We start from the raw sequence: 23,390 nt of genomic DNA, 5'->3' as shown, positions 1-23,390 counted from the left end.
ACTAGTCTTTGAATTCTGGGGTGAAACAGACCAGTCAAGAAACCTGTTCCATAAGGAGAGCCACTAATGCTAAAGGGATGTGGGATGATGTTTCCAGAGACCTTCATTACCTCCCAAAGGGAGTGCCCCGCCATTTGCCAATCCCTGCTGTAGTTGTTACGATTGGAGGGTGAATATGAGAACGATGCAGGTCGCGCCAGCTCGATCATGACGAACACAATGGTGCCGACATCACAGCTCTACTGCCATTTTTGACGAAGTTAATCAACAAGCACCGGAATCCTACCCTGGGGCATTTCACCTGCAGAGGTCGCCGGACCTGAGACCCTTTCACTCATTTTTTTCAACGGTGCATGCGCTCGTTTTTCCCGCAAAGCTCTTGGCAAGTAAAATCAATCAGAAAGTGTGATCAAATAACGGCTGGTGACCTTCCATGACCTAGCATGGCCTTTTGAGTGACCACCGATGACATGACCACTGACGGCTAGCCATTAGCTGCACCCTGCCCGTTGCATATGGATCAGGTGGTGATGTCATGATTCTGAAATTATATTGCAATTTTGGCGCACTTGTCAGAGCAGAAGACATTCCCACTTTTCCTCCATGACTATATGATGGTGAAGCCCTGAAGCTGACCAGACGTAAGATCGAAAATTTGAAAGTACGAAACGTAAGAGTAGCTGGCACTGCTACTCATACCTAAGCAATTCGCAGCTTGTAGGAAACCAGCTTTGAGTTGGCAAGACTGCAAATTTTAATTTAGAGGCAAGGATGCTTGAAAAGGTGATCGATCTTAGGTGTCCTAGGATAAGTTTGGAAACGGGATGCACTATTCGATGTGTTTTGGGCCTTGCCAAGTTTCGCGGCGTTACGTGCCTCGTTTTTTTTTTTTTTGCATACACGATCAGTATCTACTTTTGGGATTTTCGATTTTCGGTCCCCGTCCCCCCCTATCGAAAACCCGTGGCGCCGCCCCTGCCTACATGCCTATCGTAATTCTCCAAGAAAAAATCTTAAGTGCTCTGGAAAACAACCTAAGCACATGTGGAATTTACCTTGACCTCCGCAAGGCATTCGATACAGTTGATATCGAGATACTGCTCTGCAAACTGCATAAATATGGCATATGTGATGAAGCATACTTGATGCTAAAATCATACTTGAATGAACGCACTCAATGCGTTCAAATCGATGATACGCAATCATCTATTCTTCCGGTAAACATAGGAGTACCTCAGGGGTCTATTCTGGGTCCACTCCTTTTTATATTATACATAAATGATTTTATATCCATATGTGATGAACACATATCTGTACTTTTATATGCTGATGATACTGCCATTTTCATAGAAGGTGAAAACAGAAATGCACTTCAAGCCAGACTAAATACATTAATGCCTAAAATTGCTGAATGGTTTGCTTCTAACCAGTTGTCCCTCAATGCTGATAAAACGTACTATCAGCTATATGGTAATCAACCAACAAACTGTGAACTAACAATTCAAATTGATGGTGCTAAAATTACTCGTGCAAACACTGTTAAGTACCTTGGTGTATTTATTGATGATGACCTTAAGTGGAAAACACACATAGCCAAACTCCAAATAATATTATCGAGAAATATCGGAATAATGAATAGGCTCAAATACCTTTTGGGCACAAAACACCTTTTGCTACTGTATCATTCTCTTTTCCTTAGTTATATTAACTACTGCTGCTTCATTTACACAAATACATACCCAACTAGTTTAAATGAATTAGACAAACTTCAGAAACGTGCTATAAGAATAATTGATGGACAGCCAAGACTGGCACATACTGCACCAATATTCAAGAAGTTCAAACTTCTTAAACTTAGGGATATTGGGCAACAGCAAATGTTGCTATTACTGCACAGAAAACTTAGTGGAAACCTACCAATGGCTATTGCAGAGCTTTTTGTAACATCTGAACCTACTAGAATAAATCGTTCCATTAAACATTTCTATGAATCATTTACATACAAAGTATACAAAACGCATACTTTATCGTGGGCCGGGCCCAGAGTCTGGAACAAAATTATGGTGCCTTTATTTCCCAGACTTTCTACAGTACCAGCTTCGAAATCAGTTATTAAAAAGCTCTCCAAAAGTTTCTTTCTTAACCAGTATCATTGATTCATTCAATTCAGTTTGCATGATGATATGCCTCGTGTGATAATGTAATTGAAAATCATCTTGGTTATTGGGTAGTTCTATTACCCGTTACCTCCTATTTCTGATTTCTTTCTTTCTTTCTTTCTTTCTTTCTTTCTTTCTTTCTTTCTTTTTGATTTGATTTAAACTTAATTTGATTTTGATTAAATTTATCTTATTTTTATTTTTATTTTACATTTTGTCTTTCGTTCTTGGCGTTTCTTGACATTACCTCCCGATTGTGTTCTGTTGACTTATTTATTTTAATTAAATTTTATTTCTACACTTGTCACCTCGGAACTGGCCTCTGTGGGCTGTCCGACAACAAGCCTTGCTTAGTTGGACGGCCCTGCAGGGGTTCAGTAACTGATCCTGCTCGAATTTGACCAGAAAGATCACCTTCAACCATCCACTTTATTTGTATGACTGCTCCCCCTCTATCACCTTCCTCCCACTAACATTACCCTGTATGAGTGTATATCTGTGGGCGTTTCAGGGGTGTAGGAGGGCAGTCACTAACTGTTTGCAGTTGTGACCACTTTGCTTCTCTTATGTTAACATATTAACAGCATGCTCACTCCACAGCTATTTGCTTTCTTTTGTTTTTTTCCTTACTCTTAGCAGGGAGTGCCGCGACTTGTCATATTAAGTTTGGTCTGGTGTTAACGTAAGGTTCTGTGTGTCGCTGGGATAGAGGGAGGGCGCACTCCTGGTCACCTATTCATGGGTGGCGGCGTAGAAAAAAAAAAAAAAACTTGTAGAGGCCAGCTCCCTCCCATTTTTCAACTACCTCTTTACCATAGTGCCTTTTTTCATTCAGACATTGAAGCCTTTAGGGGCGAATTTCGCCTTTTTCCGTAGAACCTTAAGCTTAATGAAAATTAACATCTAACAGACAATTAAATACTGGTGCTAATTTTAATTTTTATAGAGGCCAGCTCACTCTAGATTTTTTATAGGAACGCTCTGTCTAAGGGCCATCACTTCTTATCAAGCACAAAATGGCACTTTGAAAAGCGATAATTTAATGTTTTTCTGTTGTTTTCCAAAAATTTCATATCAAGAGAATGCAAAAATCAATTTCATTTCTAAAAACATCAGAATTAAGTAGGTTCACTGCCTAGATACTGAGATATCCGAGGCTTCCTGAAGGCATGATGTCATACCGTGAAATTACAAATTTCTTGGCAAGAACGAATTTTAATGAGGACTAGAGGGACAGCATTACGCGCAGCGTAAAGAGGGACAGCATTACGCGCAGCGTAATAAATCAAGTTTCAATAAAATCGGCCCAGTAGCGGCCGAGTAATGGCCAGAATAAAGTTGGCGTCTCCTCCTGGCCGGCGGTGCTCTGTTCCGGTATTCATTGCCAAAGGTCAGTGACCTTCCGGCTCTGATTTCACCCAGTTTTGCAGCGAAGAAACTGAGCCTAAGGCGCGTGCTCTCTGCTCGGCGCCGGCCGCGGCCCAAAATCCCACAAAGATGCGCCCGCCACGTGCAAACCGCCGAGCGCACCCCCACCAAAATTTAATACGACAAACAGATGCACGCGTCCGACTTGCGTCGAAAATTTCACCCCCGTAGCCCGCACCGTTCCGGAGCAATAGCCCTTAAAGCGTGACTGACGCGTTACATACATACATACATACATACATACATACGTACAGACGTTTTGATTTTTATATATGTAAATACGCGCAGCGTAAAGAGGGACAGCATTACGCGCAGCGTAATAAACCAAGTTTCATAAAAATCGGCCCAGTAGCGGCCGAGTTATGGCCAGAATAAATTTAGCGTCTCCTCCTGGCCGGCGGTGCTCTGTTCCGGTATTCATTGCCAAAGGTCAACGACCTCCGACTCTGTTTTCCCTCATTTTCGCAGCGAACAATCTGAGCCTAAGGCGCGTGCCGTCTGCTCGGCGCCGGCCGCGGCCCAAAATTCCGCAAAGATGCGCCCGCCACGTGCAAACCGCCGCACGCACCCCCTCGAAAAGTTGATACGACAAACAGATGCACGCGTCCGACTTGCGCCCAAAATTTCACCTCCGTAGCCCGCACCGTTCCGGAGCAATAGCCCGCCAAGCGTGACTGACGCGTTACATACATACATACATACATACATACATACGTACAGACGTTTTGATTTTTATATATGTAAATAACTAAAAATATGTCTTTATTAAATCGCGAAACATAAGTAATAGCAAAGTATTAGGAAAATCTGTAAAGTAGTTACGTAGCAAGTATCTTGCAAATCATGCTAGCACTAGTTGTCAAGACCTGAACCCGTTGCCTTCATGTTGAAGGAATTTTTCGGTGTTACCTAGTGTTTTTATATACCTTGGTGGGTTGTATGTTTGTAGGTTGTAGGCGTTAGGTTTGTAGGTTGTAGGTTAGGTAAGGTTAGGTCAGGCTAGATTATGTTTCAGATCTGGCATCTCGTGAGACGTCTGCTTAATGAATAACAATTTGTGTAGGTATGTATCATGAGCTTGAAAATCTACAGCCCCTTGCAATATGCTTTTGTCTATTTGCTTAATCTAAAAACTGCGAAGTACCTATATACCATTTGGTTGCATTTCATTAAAAGTATCCACGGCCGGCTGACGGCTGGCTGTCCACAGTTTGCCACGGCTGTGGGCGGCTGTGGCTGTGGAGCCACGGCTGCGGGGCGGCTAGGCTGTGGAAAATTGCAGCCGTGCAGATCTCTACATCACGGGCAGTGCGACACAGCTGTCATGTGACCTAGGCCGCGGGTCAGTTGGTCATTCCGTTTACCAGGCGCGAGGCGTACTCGGTAAAAGCGAGCTCAGCTGTTCCATGCTGCCGCTGAGGAGCTCAGTCAGCTCATTGGAGCCACGTAAACTCGGGCAACTGAGCCGGCGACGACGGGTCCGAGTCCCTCGATACTCACCGCGTAGCTGGGACTGTCTTGAGTGTTCATCCCATTAGCACTGGTAGGGAGGCACACTGTTCGACTACGTGTTAGATCGCTCTCGACTGCAGCGGAAAAAATATAAAAGCTTGGCGCGACGTATGCTGCTGTATTACAAGCAGATCGGACGAGCGTGTGTGATAGCGGCGCGAAGTCGATCGTCTGAGACGGACTGAGCCTGAGTTGAGCTCAGCTGAGCTGGGCTCAGACAGGCCGCATAAACTGGACCGGCGGCTATACGAGATGCCGTCGAGGCCGATAAAGATCTGGTGTCAATACCGATCGTAAAGTAGTCGGACCGAGACTGGGACGAGTTTAGGGTTGAAGCTGGGGGTTTGGGCAGTCTGAAAAGCCTGAGACTGATATTGTTACTGAGAGACAGCCCCAGGCCAAGCGATGCCAGAGGGGCTGAAACTGGGTCTGATGCATGAGATAGCCAAGCTGGTATAGGTACGGGTGCAAGTTTAGTTTGCAGCTTACTTTGTTCCACTTCTCGATGACGCATTTTACCGGCCATTCAACAAGAACACATGCCACCAGTACATTGTCTGGAAAACAGAGTGTATACCGACCAGCGACGGGCTGTCTGCTTTCCCGACGAAGAACCTCCAAGAAAAGCTCGTGTGACGGCGCGTGGGATGCCGCATCTGTGCCCGACTCCGGCCGGTCGGGACACCTCTCCCCTCCCCTCCTGCTGGCGGCGCGAGCCTGCCCGCCCCAGGGAGGGTCGGGCTGCGGCGACTGGCATATCAAGCAGCTCGCATCTCCGGGGCGTGTGATACTCCAGGTGGCCAGTGTATCGTGTCGACGGTCACCGAGTACCTCTATGGACGCGTGGGACCCGGGCGATACGTGAGCCAACCGACTCGTGCCCGGGCGCGGAGCTCCCGTTAGCACGGTGTTGTGCAACGGACGGGGAGTGGCGAGCGGTGGGAGGATAAGAGAGGGAAGATGTAGGTTTGTTCACATGGACCAATTATCTTCAAAAAGTGACGTGTTATATGTTCAAATCTCTGCCAGGCATGATTTCAACAAGCTTTTGCTCAGAACTCCCACTTATTTGCAATGGATAGATAGTTAACGAATCTACGCACTAGGCTACGTCAAAGTTTCAGTCCAGGCGCTCAAAAACCCTAGTCATCTATCTACATCAAAGGAGGTCTTACATAAGTTTACTGTTTATTCACAAAACACCAGACACTCACCCTGGCCTTTTGCATTCAGCGAGACGCGAAATGTCGATTAGTTCTTGCGGATGCAACACCGACAACAAACAAGTTCTCAGTAGCCGTGAAAACAGTTATTTGAACAGAATCCTTTGTTTGATAGTGTTTTGAGAGTTTTGATATCTCCATTATCTGTTCCGTCTTTTTTCTACAATCTGGACTGACTACAACTGTGAAACATGAGTAACCGTTCCAGTAGGATTGCAGAATGCAGAGTGCCTTTTCTTGTCGTGTTCGGCATTCGTTTCGGCTCAGCGCGTCTCCATTTGTGCGCTTTCCGTGTTCGGAACTCTATTCCCGTGCGCCACACGCACTGTGTGGTTGTGGAGTCGAACCATTGTCTCGAATAATGGAACGTCCCATCTTAAATGGATCTGTGCGTTATCGCACGCATGCAGTCATTGGATATGCCCGCCGGCCAAAATACTGTATATTGCAGGAGCGCTAATGGCTGCGCTTTTCGCTACGGCTGCAGCCGTAGGTGAAGTCGGCTGGTGAAGTCGGTGTACTGTATGCGTTTGTTGTTTGAAAGAAAACACCCGAAAATCGTAGCAGGGATAAACTGAGGAACGCTACGGGTGTATTTTGGAGGAACAAAACGCAAACAAGGCATTTTCTCCTGCATATACTATTTCACCATTCCAGACTTTATTTTTTCGTTCAAAGTGTCGATTTTCGGGTTAACATTTTGATGCGGTTTGTATGGTATTTTTGTGAATGATTTTTCTCTTGAATAATGTCACTTTACCGTAGGCACGAAGGAGATAAATATTAGATAAATAAAAGCAAGTCCGACGGTGTATGTTTCCTGGCGAGGATCGTCTGCGGCTAATGGCAGCAGCCGCGGTCAGAAGTCAGTGAGTGAGACTGCTCGGTGAATGTGAGTGCTCGGCTATGCTGGGAGTGGGCAGGACTTACTTTAGCTTCGAAATTCCCCCGTCAACTTGGAATTATTGATGGGACCGTGGAGTTTCGGGCCTGACCAGCTCGAAGTCTTCAGAACGAACTTCCTTTTTATTTTCTGTGGCCCAGCTCCGCTATTTAGGTACCTTGCAATATATTCCTACAATGATATGCAAGTTGTTAAATAATTTATTGACGTTTTCCTTGAATATTATCACTTAATATAAATGAAAGAAATGTGGTATTTTGGCCGACGGGCCATTATCAAACTGAAACAGAACCATTCCAATAATACATTGCGTGGTTTTGCTGAAGGTGTGGTATTGTCTCTGACAGTGTGTCTGCTGTATGACACAGGGTGAACTGACCTCCGTCCTCCCCTCTCCCTCTCTCCCTGTGTTGCGGATGAACTGATCCTACCCCGTCCCCTCTCCCCCTGTGGTATGGATGAGCTGCCCTCCCCGCTCCCTCTCTCCCCTGTGATGAGGCTGAGCTGCCCCCACTCCCCTCCTCTCCCTGTGGTGTGGCTGACCCTCCCCGCTCCCTCTCTCCCCTGTGATGAGGCTGAGCTGCCCGCGCTGCTCCCTCTCTCCCCTGTGGTGTGGCTGAACTGACCCCCGCCCCCTCCTCCCCTGCAGAGCGGCGGCTAACCGGTGGCGCGCCCGCAAGAAGCGAGCTCAGCAGCAGATGGCCAGTTCGATGGAGGCGCTCAACTGTCGCGTCAATGAGCTACAGCAGGAGAACGCCGAGCTGCGTGCCAAGCTGAAACTGGTGCTCGGCCAGCACCGCGACTGCGACGTCTCGCGGGGACTCAAAGGTGAGTGTCGGTCTCGGCCCGATATAGGTTATTTGCCGAGCATAGGTCGGCCGTCGGTGCTTCAAAGTGCGCCCGGCTCTGCCCGTCTGGAGCGACGTTCACTGTAAGGGTCATCTCGGCGTTTGATCCGGTCTCTAGCACCCAGATTGTCATTAACGCTGAATTCATAGCTTGAATGAGTGGACGAACGCACAATAGGAGTCTCGTAGACTTTGAAGTTGTAAATTGCCGGATGTGCCCTTCTGTAAATTGCCGGATGCCCTTCTGAGATGGCACGCTTGGAGGGCGTACGTGGTCCGCTGTTCATCTGAAAAACAATCCAATTCTACAAGAAAAGAGTATACCTCTATTAAGAAAACGCTTTTAATTTGTTTAATCAAAAGAATGAAAGCTTTACACCAGACCGATGCTTTTTGCTAGTAGATCCTTATACATATGCATGCATGCGTGAAATTATCCTGACATTCATCAAGGCTGCTTCTCCGTTGATGCTCCGTTTTTTTTCGTCCTGTCTTCGGTACTTCTGTCGTCGTTGTCCGGGTCAAATCAAAGGCTTCTCGGAAAGTACCGATTGCTTGCTCAAAGCAATGTTGCGCAGTGCGTTTGTAGTTACGAACCTACCACTTTTTCATCATAGGAAGCGTTTAGACTTTAGGCTCATTGCAAATAAAAGAGCAATGAGATGCTTAGCCGCCATTATCTCATAATGATGTCCGTTCCGTCACCTGGTAGCGCATCGAATGCGGTGACGCAGGTCCGAACTCCGGCGCTCGATATATGAGAGGACGGTCTGGTTGGCAGGCGTAGCAGCAGCCAGTTGAAGTCAGTTGAGTGTGACGGACCTTTTCTGACTATTAGGGCATCATAAACTTTTTTATTTATACCAACAATTACCATTGCATCTTTTGCACCTCCGATTTGGGCAATCTGCACGCGCAAAACATGCAATTTTCATTGCTTTAAGTTGTCATTGTTACATGCGATATCTATTTATTTCGACTGCCGACATTTATTTTCAAGTTTGACCTTTTCCCGCTCGATTCTAAAACATCAGGATCTGTACTCACCTCAATGAACCAGTCTGGTGTGATGCAACTCAACTAAGTCGTTCTCCATTCCATCGTTTAACACCAAATGATGTCATTTAGCGGAGTAATTGCCACCAGCGCCTCTCTGCGTATTCGATCGGGCGCGATGGAGCTGTTTACGATGGCCAGACTGGCGGCCGACTCTCAGCGCTGGTCGGTCCATTTTGTCGGGCCCACGCGGTAATCGCATCAGCCTGTTGACTGGACCCGGCCTGCCGCTTCCCCCGCCGCCGCCCCCGCCCGCCGTGGGGTGGGTCAGCAGCGGGCAGACGGGTCTGGTGAGTGGATTGGTCGGGAGGGAGCCGCTGCCGGAGTAGGTGCGTCGAAACTGGTCGATTGGTCGCGCATTGTGACGAGAAAATGATGGTCCGCACGCCAAGGTCGTAGGCGAGTATGAACGCAAATGTGGAAAGCACTTTGTTAAATCTGGATATGAAATCAAACAAAAATATGCCGAGCTACACAGTTTGAGTTTTTAACTTAAAATGTTAGTTTGATCAAGCCAATTTATTATGGATGGTGACATCCAATACAAGTGTTTTTGTATATATTGCATCGTTGAACATAACTATGCCGACTGTTCACTCTCCAGCGTCCATTGTCCATGCACGGAGCCCAGCATTTCACTAGTTCTGCGTGGGCCGACCGTTTCACGATTGGTTCGTACACCCGAGGGAGGGGACAGTCGTCGATGGAGAGGTGCAATCGTGCCGCGGGGACACCCATGTAGTCTGTGATTGCCGACTAATCAATCACCAGGTGGGTGGAACAACCTCGGCGACCTCATGATTTCACTGCTGTTCGGATTGTGAGCTCATTCGTCTGTGGTATGGCGGCCGGTGAGTTCATTCGACAAATTGCCTTGCACATCAATGCACTCGCTGCTCGCTCTGGCATTGATTTTGTCGGGGATGCTTGAAGGAATGTCTGATGGAAGGCTACATTCGTTTTTATGAATGTGGGTTGAAAGTGATCTTTGCTTTTGCTACGGTTCTTACGAATTTGTTATCTCTCAAATTACCAAGTACAGAAACATAAAACGAACCGACAGTGTCTTCCTTACCTATCATGCGTAGAGCCTGCTGCTCAGCTGCTCGATGAATATGTCTTATTATGTTTGTTTTACAAAACGCTCAATATATATAACTTATAATTGTAAGGTCCGAATTTTTCCATTCAGGCCCAGCGTAGGTATCTGCAAGTTGTTCACTGAAGTCAGCCTAACCCACAGGAAGATTTGAATTATTGCGTGCTTGAATGACATGATATATAGGAAATCATTGGCATTCAGTATGTATACCTCTACGTCTACCAATAACTTGAAACTGGCAATATTGGTCGGCTGATTGGAAGCTATCCAAGACGATTGCGTGCGCTGAGTAAGGCTGCTTGTAAAGGCTAGTCATGACCGAATTCATAGCATAGACCCGACCGATTTGTGAAATCGCAGCTGCCCGACGCCCGTTGATCTCCTCCTGAAGGTGTGGGCGAATGGCAAATTAAGCTGTCGAAATGAACTGCTCGAAATTGAACACCAATCAACGCAGATAGTGTAATTGGGTGAGCTGGAATGGACGGACGGCAGTTGGTCTGCTTGATCCTTAAACGAAACTGAACACTTTCAGCGATCATTTACACGTGTGTAATAGTGCTCTTTCAAAGCAGGGATGTTAAATGTTCCGACTGATATTTTACCAAGCGGTGTTGATAACACATGGACCTCGCCGTGTGAACGTTTGTGATGCGTTTCGGGTGGTTGCCAGTGTTCACGGTTGGTGAGATCCTGTTTGTCGCTATCAGCGCGCAGTCGCAAAATTTAATTACCATTTTGCGTCTCGCTGAACGCAAAAGACCCGGATGGGTGTCCATTGCTTTTTCAAATAGGACTGTGCTAGACGTACCTACTTTGAAGCAAGCCGCGAAGAAAAAGTTCTAGTTCCTGATTCCTGCAAATGGAGTTTGTATGAGACAGATGCAGTCCGTAGGTGAGATGTCGCTGATATTTACATTTATATTGCTGTAGGTGTTAGTTTGAATCCTTTGTCGGTCTCTGTGAGGTCCGTTTTCCGTTTGCGGTATCATTTAAATGGAGGGTATGCTCTTTCCAGTTCTTACCACCAACGCGCATGTAAAGGATGGAACAGACCCGCCTGTTGTTCAATATATCCATGCACACTGCACGTGCTAAGTCTTTTATAGTTCACAAACATACCTAAATACGCCTATAAGTTAATCCCTGTCATGACCGATGCATAGCATCCCAGTGTGGATAACCTTCATTGCGACTTTCCAGGACATTTATATATGAAAAACTGTTTGTGAAACAAAACGAGAACGTACGATGGAGGTGATTTGCATGTTTCCTGCATGCCTACACTGGCCGGATCGTATGCCCTTGTTACCTTCTCGCTCTGTTTCTCCTCTCGTTATTTCCCCTGGTCTGTTTTCTCCGCCGTGCTATATTGGTCCGGCCCGTCCCGTGCCGCGCCTTCGTAACAAGACGCCTACCTACGTGTGTGTAGCCGGGTGGCGGCTCAATACTATGATCTCCGACTGGCCGGCTGGCCCGCATACACCCACCAGCCGTGGCCGATACGCTGACGGTTCAGTAGTCGAGCCCTGACTCAGGCCGGCGGCGCGGGGAGACAGGCAGAGATCTGACTGGTACAGGGACCCGCAGTTGCTACTGTACAGCGACCCTGAGTTAATTGTCCCAGCACCCTCACAGGGAACAACGATAAGCTGTCAGAGGGTACTCACAGGAAACCTCAGCTGCTCTTGTACAGGGACCAGCAGTCGATATCAATGTTATCGGTTGTTACTGGACAGGACAGACGGTTAGACTTGGGGTTCGTGTACAGTAGCAACTGCGGGTCCCCGTACCCTCAGTGAGCTGTCGGCCAACCGCTGCCCCGTGGGGATGGGAAGAAATATTACGGTGTCACTTTGTGAGAGCGACTTCTGGCTCAGTGTTGGAGAATGCTGCAGTAACCGTCTGATCCCTGGATGGAGGCTGTCGGGACTGAATGCCTTCGATCGGTGCCCGTGAGACCGGGCTGACCTTCTGGCGAGTGCCGGCTGGCCTGTCTGGTCTGTCAAGGTGACCTACCTGGTCTACTAGGTGACCTCTCTTACCTTTCTGGGTGACCTTTCTGACCTGTCTGGGTGACCTTTTTGACCCTGTCTGAGTGACCTATCTGACCCGTATGGGTGACCTGCAGGTCATTAGACATGTCTAATCTTTAAGGGCGACCTTCCGGACCCTGTCTGACCTTTCTGGGTGACCTGTCACTAATCACTGTGTCATCCTGTGCGACACCCGGATGTTCAGCTGTGACACCGAACAGATACAGGGAAGTTCAGAACTCTGAGATCCGTTAGCGCAGGTGGCTGTCAGGCCGAGTTCACGGCAGTATGAGCACGGCATGTCACTGGCATGGCTAATCAAAGCAGAGTGTCACCCTCAGACGCGCGCTATGACTCTGGGCCGCGCGGAGCGATGCCAGGGGCCCTCGGCGGGGCAGTGATTGCGAGAAGCCGACGCCAGGAGCGGTTTCCATGTCGACACAGGCGACTCTGCAGGGATCGGATTAGTCGAAATCATGCGTCGACGCGCTGTTAGGAGGAAAGCTCGATGTGACTGTGTTCGACAACTGTCCTCTGTCTCTTGATGTGGTGGAGTGGGATTTTGTTACCTACGCCGTGGTTTTCACGAGCGTATCTGGAATAAATTTCACCGTCTTGGAATAAATTTCACACATAAAACATACGTCCATTTTCGTCCTAACATTTATTCATTCATATCAGAAGCTTTATGCTAATTTAGAGCCAAGTATGCAGAGTTACCTCGGTGACTGCCACGTGATCTCTCATCATCCGATTATAATCATTTCAATGGTAACCACGTGACCTTACACGTGACTTCACATCATCAAGATAGCGGCAACACGTTGCTGGCTCATGAAATGGCTTGGCGAACATCCACTCCGAGAAGTTATCGAGAACATATCTGATCACCTTATGCTACAGGCGACTTGGCATCATCCCTGATGTAGAGGCCGTAATCAATACGGGCCCACGGTTGCTGCGGTTTAATTGCGGGCCCGGTGCTGAGATTATGCTGTTTTCGTTTTCTAAATGCCTCACCTTTTGGTTGGAGTTTTTTATATCCACCGGCTAGCTTTTTCGCATCTAGGTTCTGTTATTTTGGTTTTATATCTCGTCCCAGCTGAGACGTTGTTGAAGGGCGTAGCGCTCTGCTTCTGTCTTAAAGCGAGTTTCATGAGAGCAGTACGGAGAATTGGCAGGCCAGCTGTGCACTGTAATATCCGTACTGCGCACCGCATAGATCCACTTGACAAATGTGTCAAACCAATCTAAAACACATCCAGAAGTACTTCAGTTAAAAGTTGCCGTCTTATGAGAACTTCCGGAGTCGACATGGCAGTTGCATTATGAACGGCGGTGGATTTGAGATAGCGAGTATTGTTGACTTCAGCGATTATTTTAAATCGAAGGAGTCCGTTTTATTATCGTGATTGTCCTCGTTTGCGTTATCCCGCGTCCCGCTGGGCTATTCAGCCATACGCGCCCTGCTGGGGGGGGGGGCAGATTCTGCCCCCCCTGTCTAACTTCCGAACCGATGGTCGTAGAAAGACGGGGAAAACGGCAATCGAAAGCTCTCAACAAGGCGGATCTTAAGAGCCCAAATTTTTTTACTTAAATAGGTCAGAGGTCAGGTCAAGGTCAGGTCAAGGGTACAAAATGCAAGTTTCTACAGCATTGGCCTTGCACCGTAGTTGCCGAAGAATGGACTGAGACTGATTGCCCAAAACGTGTTCTTAGACTACCAAGACAATATTCGTTGCACACAATGTCATTCAAAGGTCAAGGTCAAGGTCAGGTCAGGTCAGGTCAGGTCACCAAAAACAAAATATAGAAAAGGGCATGTGCGACACATGTTTTATGGGTCATTTTACTCATGGAATTCAATAGGCACACTCAATAAGTGATATGGACCACCTCTGGATGAATTTCAGGTCGAGGTCAGGTCAAGGTCAGGTCAAGTGAGGTCAAATTTTGAAGTTTGTTGTTAAGGCCTAAAAAGGTGTCTATCTTATGCAGTTTTTCACGGCGAATCGAATGGTGCTATTCTTATTTCCGTACGAGGTCTAGAACTTCCAAAAAAATCATTTTTCAAAATTTTTGTGTGTCGTGACGTCATAAAATTTTGAATAACTCCCACATTTTTGAACCGATTCTTCTCAAAATTGGTATGTAGGTGCACATAGACCACTTCTTTGACATATATTCCGGTTTTTTCGATAAACTCAAAATTTTGGATTTTATAAATATTTTCCCAAAAAAGTCAGTTTTTTTGGAAAAATTTTGGCCAAAATCCAAAGTTTTCAAAAAACCGAGATAGCCATTTGATAGACAAAGTAGAATCACGTATAACCTTTTTTGTTACGTCTTGATTCCTTTAAAAATGAAGAAGTTAGCGGCGTTTGAAATTTTGCCATTTTTTAGGCGAAAATGGCGAACATGACGTCACTAAAACGTCAATTTCTCAAAAATTTTCCGACGGATTTCGCTCAAATTTTCAGGGAACGTGTCAAATTGATGTATGATAAGGTACTGAAAGTTTGACGTCGCTGGCGTAACGCGTTTAGAAGTTATTGGCGAAAAACGGGAGGGGGGGCAGATTCTGCCCCCCCCCCCCCAGCGGGGCGCGGGTTATGATGTGATTACGGAGCGAGCGAAGCGAGCGTAGTCTTTCCTTAGATTAACGGAAATTTCTGAGTATGAGCGGCCGGCCGGCCGTGGTCACGCTTTTGCGAGGCTTATATCTCAGCAACCACTTGACCGATTTACACGCGGTAATTTTTGTAGGGTAGCTTCATTCCTTCTACCAAGTATTGGACTATTCCCGATGCATGTGGGTGACCCCTTATGCACGTGCCACGTGCAAAACGAAGAGGTGTCACTTTTGTAATTGTTGCAATATCTCGGTAACTACTAGGCCGATTGCGCTGAAAGTTGGCATGTAGGTAGGCACCCACTAGGCGCTGCATATACATGTGCCAGAGTTGGGGTGCTGCTGCACGTGCGCACGTGCAGGGGTCGTTTCCAGATCTCGAGAACGGCTGGACCGATTGCGCTCAAATTTGGTACACGGTTAGGGACCGGTTAGTAGGGTGCCGTGCACAAGTCAGTTGGGACCCATTTTGCACGTGCGCACGTGCAGGGTGCCGCTTCCAGATCTCGAGAACGGCTGGGCCGATTGTGCCCAAATTTGGCACATCGCTAGAGACCAGTTAGTAGGGTGCCGTGCACAAGTCAGTTGGAGGTACCCCCTCGCAATTTCGCACGTGCAAGGCCCACCCTCTCGCTCGCTCCGTTAGTCGCCCCAAAAGGCGTTATACTGGTATAATGATGTATTATAATTGTGATATGATCATAATGTGTTAATGTAATTTACTTTATGCACTGTGTAGAACATAAATGTACAATGGATATGCCAACTAGATTTCCAATAATATGTGACAACATCATCTATGGGTTTAGATGTTTCACATCTTTGCATTAAACGTTTTTTTCTTCGCGATTGAATCCTCTATTTACCGATACAAGACCTATTGTTCCACTGTTTCTGGACTCGCCAGGCTTCTGGAGATTTGGTGTGATATTGTTCTTACTTTGTTGTAATTTGTTTGCTCGTTTGTTGGGTCACCGTAACTGACGCCAAGTTACTTTACTGTGACACTGTTCTGCGCTACTTTGTTTGTTGTGCCAACGCATCACTGCTTCTGAACTTTCTGGCTTGTTAGGTCGGCATTTCTTAACTTACATTGGAGCGAACTTCTGTGCGCATTTCCTCGTTTGTTCTGTTTACTCGCTTAGGTTCTATTTGCCGAGGCAACTTTACGGTTACTTTAGGCGCCTTTGGCAGGCAATCGACTGTTATCACATAAACTCTCCATTGGCCAGTTTTCCAAATACAAATGTCCCGTCAGCTGCTGGGTATTGTGACTCATTCTTGTATCAAATGGTTACATGAGCAATATCAGTCGAATAATCGCATTAATCGAGACAACTTTCAGCGCTCAATAGGAGCCTCTATTGCTGATACAAATCGTTGCTGACAATGATGCTGTTCCCGTGCCGTCGTCTGGGAGCGAGCGGCTGTCGTGGTGGACGGTCCCACCCTATAAAGTATGGTGGGAGATGAGGAGGAATGGAATGGGACTGGCCGACTATTTAGCTAGCCGTTTGGCGGTTGGCCGCTAACTTGGTAACGAGTTGTTGCCGTGTATCTCGTACGAGCTCAGTGAAGTATTAATAAGTCCGATCCGGCTACTATGCTGCTGGTGTCTCAACGCATTCAAATATATGCGCCACGAAGCCTCATAATATCGGACGTAGGTCTCAATAAAACAAAGTGCTGCCTCGAAATTCCTGTTGCAATTTATGGTATGATTCAATGAGCCAACGGGCATTTGTCAGCCACAGAAAGACATTGAGAATAGCTTTGGTTCCGTACTAATGCATTGCCATCATAACTTACGAGTCGATGCAATTAATTAAGCGCCGTAAGTGTATGCGTCTACCATGGATCGTCTACACTGGCGAGTAAATATCGACAGCAAGTCCGAATGCGGTTAGTCCTCTAATAAGGTAGATCAATAATGGCGGTGGGTTGGCGCAATGAGGTCGCTCCTTGGGATGTAAAAAAAGGCCACAGAGGAGGCTGCGGGAGGAAGGAGGAACATAGATCGACTCCTTGGTTTGACTGAAACCGTCCACTGTTTTTATGGGAACATGGGAAATTCATCATGCCATGGCACATAAGAACTGAAAAGTTAACAGCATTGATGTTGCATCCTTTTCATATGTATAGTTTTTAATGGGCGAGCATTGCATATTTTTCTGAAGTTCGTGAACCTGCTTCAAAAGGTATTGATCCTATCGTCATTGAGCTCAGCTCTGCATTGTTCTATGAACTCTTATGGGAATTAAAAGCTTAACTTTTCAGAGGCACTTTCGCGATACATCGGAGAGAATGGATTCCGGTTCACGGACCTTTTACTTCGGCTCTGTCGCTATACGGTAACTATAGTCGCTACTACGGTAACTTTGTGAGGCAACTTAGCTGAGCTCAAAACGCGCCGGCGATATGGTCTCGGATAACCCACATACATCAGAGATCCTCCTCATTTGAAGTGTAAAAACGTCTACATAATGCTATAAACGTTATCGCTCTGTTGATTCGATTTGTCACTGCCTTTTTAATGTCAAAGAACGGAGGATGTAGTTGGGTCTCATATCCTGACGAGAAGTGTTTCGTGTTTCAGGTTGTTAGGGATTAAAATACCTGAATGTGTTGACATAAAGATGAAAAGTTAACTGCCGGCAACTCCACTTTGACCGTCCCTTGCCAATATTTGGTTTGAGCTGTCCTCATTGGTATTGTTATCTTCAAGGTCGGTCATAACATGCTGAATTTTGAAGTGACAATGTTTTGTGTAATTCTTGCTGGAAACTTGTTCAGCCGCCTCTCGTCTGTTGTCGATGAGGCATTTTGTGAACTGTCTGCTGACCAGTGCAGTGGCGGGCAGTTTAGATATTCTCCGGGTATCCAGTCCCCGCTGACGCAACCAGCAACAGTTGGCGAGCGGCCGGCATCAAGATGAGGTGCGCCGCCACTCTCGGCCAGTTCATAACGCCGCGCTCAGAGCGGTCTCCATTTCGACGGCCGCTCATTGACGGCTGTCGGAGAGTGGCCGCTGACGGGCGCCAGCCGCCGGTGCTCCTGATGGCCCGGCCCGGGGCGATCCCCGGTGATTGGCCGTCCGAGCGGCGCTCGGCCTCTGTGCTGGCAGCTGGTCCGTCACAGCCGCCGACATAGTGACTCTGTTTGTGCCCGGCGGCGGTCCCCGCTCCGCCGGCGACGGTCGTGCGCGGAAATTGGATCGGCCCTATGTCGGCAGTGCGCCGAATTCGTGTGACATCTGGGCACGATGAGTGCGCCGAATTCGTCCGTCGTCCTGAGGCGGCTAGTGCGCCGATTTGGCTGGGCGTGTCTGGTGGTGAGGGTGCCGAATGGGCTGACTGACCGGTCGAGGTCGGAGCTCGGCGGCGTAGTGGCCCGTCGAGCCGGAGCGCCTGCCGCCGACGGCGGTGCAATGGGTCGTGACCGGCGGAGGCGTCTCGGCGGCCCGGCTGGCTGGCGCCGCGCGCGTCGCCTCCGGACGTCTCGGATCGGTCGTGTCGGGCCGGCTCAGTGACCTCCTGCCCTCCCCTCCCCGGTCAGCCCCGCCCACACCCAGCCCAGCCGGCTCCCCGGCCCGGGCCAGCCTGGCGAGGCCACGCCGGCGCGACCCCCCTTCTCGCGCCGCCGAACTTTGGGGGTCCGGGCGGACCCATCGACCAGGCGGGCGCCGGCCGGCCGGCCCTCGCCGTCGCTGTTGGATTGGGTCACGTGTGGCGCGTGCCGTCAAAATTGGAGGGTGCCGACCTACAGAGCCTGCCGCTCGGACGAGAGGACCGCGCCTATCCAAACGACCGACGGGCTGGAGCTGACGCTTCGCTAATGTCTATACGGCTTCCGTTGCCTGATCGTGAAATCGGAGTACGCCGAGAAAAAGCTTGGACTTTTGAAGGTTGTACACGTGTACTTGATGGATTAGTTGTTTGAGAATCCTGATTTGATGGTGGAAAGGAATAAAAGGAAGCTTGTCTCATCGGACTTTGCTTTGTTATAGAGCTCAGTTTTTATTTATTGCGGAGAAATGAATATTGGTCACGATCGTTCTGACACTGAGAGCGGCATCAAGACAAGCGTTTGTGAAGTGACCTGCTCTTCGTCAATATTGTCGCCGTTTCTGTCGCACCTTATCGTGTGTCTTTTCCGCACTTTCTCCATTTTAGGGACACCTGCGTGGAATTCACTATGCGATTCTATTTTGGCTCACAATCCACTAAGTGTTGGGACTGACGGAAAGCTGTGAAAAACAGGAGAGATAGCAACAGCCGAAAACAGGGTTCTTCCTATTCCTTTGGGTATTCAATCATTGGCTGAACGAGCGACAATACATCAGTTTCTTTGGCAGCTCAGCATAGGTAAAGCTTTTAACTTCGATGCCTTCATAATTCATGTTCCTTTTAAACGAAACCGAAAGGCTCATTCTTCTTTTCTGGCCTTTCTTTTGTCGAACGTCAAACAGACACAAACCCCGACTGGTTGTATTGCTCCTGTCCGTGGTATGTTTGTGCTAGATTTTGCTGTCTGCTTGTGGTCTCTGCTGGTATTTCACTGCTGTACTATACCTATATGTTTGTGGCGGCAGTTTGTGTCAGACCATGACCCCGTTTGTGCCGGCTGCTGGTGTCAGACTATGGCCGCTGTTTATGACGGCTGTTTGCGGCCGCTGTTTGTGTCAGCTGTGGCCCTGTTTGTGGCGGCTGTTTGCGGCCGCACTCCACTCACGTGCGCGCGGTGCCCTGCGGGACTTACCGGTTCGGTGCTGTAGTTATTGCGGTCGATCTCTGGGGTGTCATTGCCGTGATGGACCGTGCCAAGGCTATAGAGCGACGGTGCAGTCATTGCGGCTCGGGTGTTCCCCTCGGGTCGGCGCTACGTCTGCGGTACTCAGACTGTATGTACTGGTCAGTGCCAACTGGCTACTGGTCTGTGGTAATTGCAAATCACTGGGCACACAGCTGTCTGAAAGTCATGGCGTCTGTCGTAAGGAGCTGGTACCGCACACTTCTAAGTCGCTATTTTGACTTGTGTAAGGTATATGCGTACTTGCCGTAGTTTGGAGAAAGCTCGGAATTTCGCATGGACTTTTCCGAGAAACAAGGGTTAAGTCCTATTTTATCACTCATAATTCTATGGTTGTGTGAGTGTCTAAGCCACTTTTGAGTTCATTTAGCTTCCCAGCCATTGTGAGCTATTCACGTGGGGAAGCTGATTAAGTTACCATCGCCGGCCTTGTTCCGGTGCGGATTTCGCTGAAATGGCCAGTTCGAGCGAGACCAGAGCGATCTCATAGGACTGATTGATCGGAACTGAGCTCGGTCGTCCAACAAGAGGCCGTTTTGTCCGGCCGGATTGGTAGGCAGCGTTTAGCCAGTCGTACAACATCCCACTGAGTGATCGTTTATAGCGGCGTGGAGTGTCGCCAACAAAGCCTGCTGTCGACTGAGGTCTCTAACAGTGAGAAGATCGGTGCCGCCACTGGGCTGAGGAGTCGCTTTGGCCGTGATGACTAACTGCATCGCGCTGAATTCGAACTAGCTCTGGGACACTGGCTGCTGAGTCGGCCTTGAGATCGCCTCTCAGCTCCAGCGAATCACCTGGCGTATCTGGAGACAAACTCCAGTCCATTAACGGGTGCCATGGATGCGTTCAACGTTCATACACACATGCAGTCATACAGATGTGAATGAGGATTAAAATCGGTCTCATTAAGGACCCTGAACGACAGAAATAAAACTTACAAAATCTTGGGGTTTAACACCTTCGTGCGATTTTGTGTTTCGCTGGAGCACCATTCATCCCGAAAAAAATCTGACAGCCCAAATGATTGTTTTAAGGTTATGTAAAGACATCCACTATTAACTTTGTATTTCAAAATCGCTGCAGAGCCCTGGCGAACACAGTTCGTTCACGAAGTTTCGTCCACGAATTCCTAGATTAATCTTTTGCATTACTTTTCAAATGAACGCACGCTTTATGAACTTCAGAATCTGTCATCTTTGAAGTTTGATGACAACGGTGACGGAAAATTCTTAGTGGGAAGCCACCCGGATATGCATTTACAATCCCAGTACGTAGAAATTCGACTGTCGCGTCCTTTGAATAATCAACTGTTCACTGCTGCAGATGATTATTAAATCATCTCAGTAATGAGTTGCGGGATGTATGTGTCGTAAAAGTAACTAATGACAAGGTGCTGTTTAATGCCGATGTAATGGAGAAAATAGGGGGCGCCTCTACATTTCTAAAATAAATGTCCGTTGTTGTGTAAATGTGTAAACAGATCATGTAACTATGTCCCAGGGACATAGGTACATTATTTTTCCTACTTGCGTCGTGAACAGAGCCTCTACATTCTCTACATTTATGATGCTCACCTGTTCCGTTCAAGCCACTCGACTTCAACTCTCACAGCAGGCAAGCGCCATTTCTCAATCTACTACTTTTTCTGAATCAGGGTTACTTCCGATCGTTAACATTTCTGGCTCAATGCCCATGCTCGCTGGTGCGTTACCCGGTACCTTGGTTTGATCTCGGGAACTGTACCAGCACTTAGCAAAGCTCCACATCTTGCTGGTGACAGGACAGAAAAGCCTTTTACTCAAAATAGAAGGCTTTCAACACGGTTGAGTAAAAATATCCCAAGTAGTTCCACAAGCTGTATGCGGCTTTATGTCTAAAATGTCATACACGATTCCTAGATAGTAAATGCATCAGCAGTCAGCACCCAGCACCCACTATTCATCCACGCAAGCTTAGTAATTGCAGCAGTATTATTCTTAGCGTTTCCTAAATAATGATTGTGGACCAATCATATGAAAAGTTGCTGAGCCACCTGATGCATGATACGATCATGACCCTCCTCTATTGCCCTAGCGCATAAATTGCTAGGCGTTTCATATCGGAGTTCTTACCTATGCATGTTTTTGTGATCCAAGCTATTCAATGTTTCAGCGTTTTGTTGTGCCTTGTACTACATTCAATATCGTTTTTTTTTTTGCTTTGTACCTTATCCAATGCATTTTTCAATTTCATGATTACAGTACACGTTCTACCAGCGTATATTGGCAATATCGGCGCTTCAACAATTGTGTTGTTGCGCGCTACAGCTATGTGGCTGTACTTTTGGCGTGGCATACCTCCGTCTGCAATTTGTCTGCTTCCGCCCGCGTGGGATGTTGACTACCACACAATCACATAGCGACGGTCTCATATTCTCATATATGGACAGTCAACACGCGAAGTACGTGATCTCGAAGTCCCATTGGCTTGGCTCCTAGGGTCCAATTATCTGGCCCATGGGTCTAATACTCATTGTCATAGAATCTCGCAATCACGTAGTGAGTCCCATAGGTTCGGCCCCTGGTCCCATGGCACAGCGCCTCTTTGGCCCCCGCCCACGCGTCTCAGCTCTCTGCTCGGACGCGCTCAGCGGATGATCGTATCTCTGACGGGTGCCGCTCGTCGCGAGCCGGTCCTTCAGACCACCAAGGCCATCAATAGTTGATGTGGCGACCATCGGGCAATTGGCGTCGGCTATCTGGCGGCGGCGGCGCTCGGTCACTGTCGTGGTGCCCGCCTCGTCAGCCCGATTGGTCGAGCGATGTCCGAGGGGGCAGACAGCCAGTCAGAGCTCTGTATACAGCCGGTCAGACGGCTGGAAGTCCGATGGACTCCATTCATTGCCGGACCGACCGCGCTGCGATGTGTTCTGTCGAGCTGAACGATAAGATGTCGCGCTCGTGAGATGTGGTTATGCGACTGGCAGGAGATGTCAGTCTGAGTTTTATGCTGAGCTCCTTGGGATTATGGCGTCTCATCGGTCACGAAAAATGTGATGAATATGTCACGAATGTCACGATAGAAGAACTTTATATAAGCTGCTCCTTTCCATTTTCTCTGTCTAGACTCGGGCTCCCATAGCCTGAGAACGAAACTAATAAAATATCCACCGCCCGTTCCCAAACTCCAGTCTACCTGCATCTCCCTAATGCAACCTGCCAATGCCTGACTGGGCAGTAACATGAGACTCGAAATGGGCCGCGCCGTTTGGTATGCATTGCCGTTGCGGCTGTGAAAGGACAACACTGGACAGTACTTTGGCAAGGAATGGTTCGGGCGCAGCCCGGTCCACTACTTTCAATACATCATGCCATGGACTGGTCACTCTGTATTCATGAGGTGGCACCCGTGATGTGGAATGTGAAAATGAACTCAAACGACCGCTCTGTTCCGCACCTGATATTTGTATTTTGAGGCCAACTTGCTCAAAATCTAGATCGCTTAGCTGATGATAAGCTTTGTGTGCCTTCTGTATTGATGCATCTAATAGCTATCATGTTTTATGCTTCTGTGACCTTGGCCCAACTATTTATAACCAGGATATTTTAGACTACTACTCAGTACTCGTCTTAAATTTCCTCTAAGACAAATCGTCTAAAATCTCCTAGGGTACATAACTCGACAGTCGCCTCATCATAATGC

General features: G+C 47.8%; 1 protein-coding gene across 3 annotated transcripts in view; it reads left to right on the top strand.

The window, feature by feature from the left end:
* LOC122381553 (cyclic AMP-responsive element-binding protein 5-like) overlaps positions 1-23,390 on the top strand; it is a 122,602-nt gene that overhangs the window by 93,018 nt on the left and 6,194 nt on the right. For all 3 annotated transcript variants that reach the window (XM_043365855.1, XM_043365856.1, XM_043365854.1), the window contains exon 11: positions 7,876-8,054. In XM_043365855.1, the coding sequence (XP_043221790.1) occupies positions 7,876-8,054 (179 nt within the window). The remainder of the gene's footprint in view (positions 1-7,875; positions 8,055-23,390) is intronic.

This window comes from Amphibalanus amphitrite, unplaced genomic scaffold (assembly GCF_019059575.1).
Source record: "Amphibalanus amphitrite isolate SeventyFive unplaced genomic scaffold, NRLGWU_Aamphi_draft 000122F_arrow, whole genome shotgun sequence".
Taxonomy (NCBI): domain Eukaryota; kingdom Metazoa; phylum Arthropoda; class Thecostraca; order Balanomorpha; family Balanidae; genus Amphibalanus; species Amphibalanus amphitrite.
Note: the sequence above shows the minus strand (reverse complement) of the source record. Positions and strands in the feature narration are given on the sequence as shown.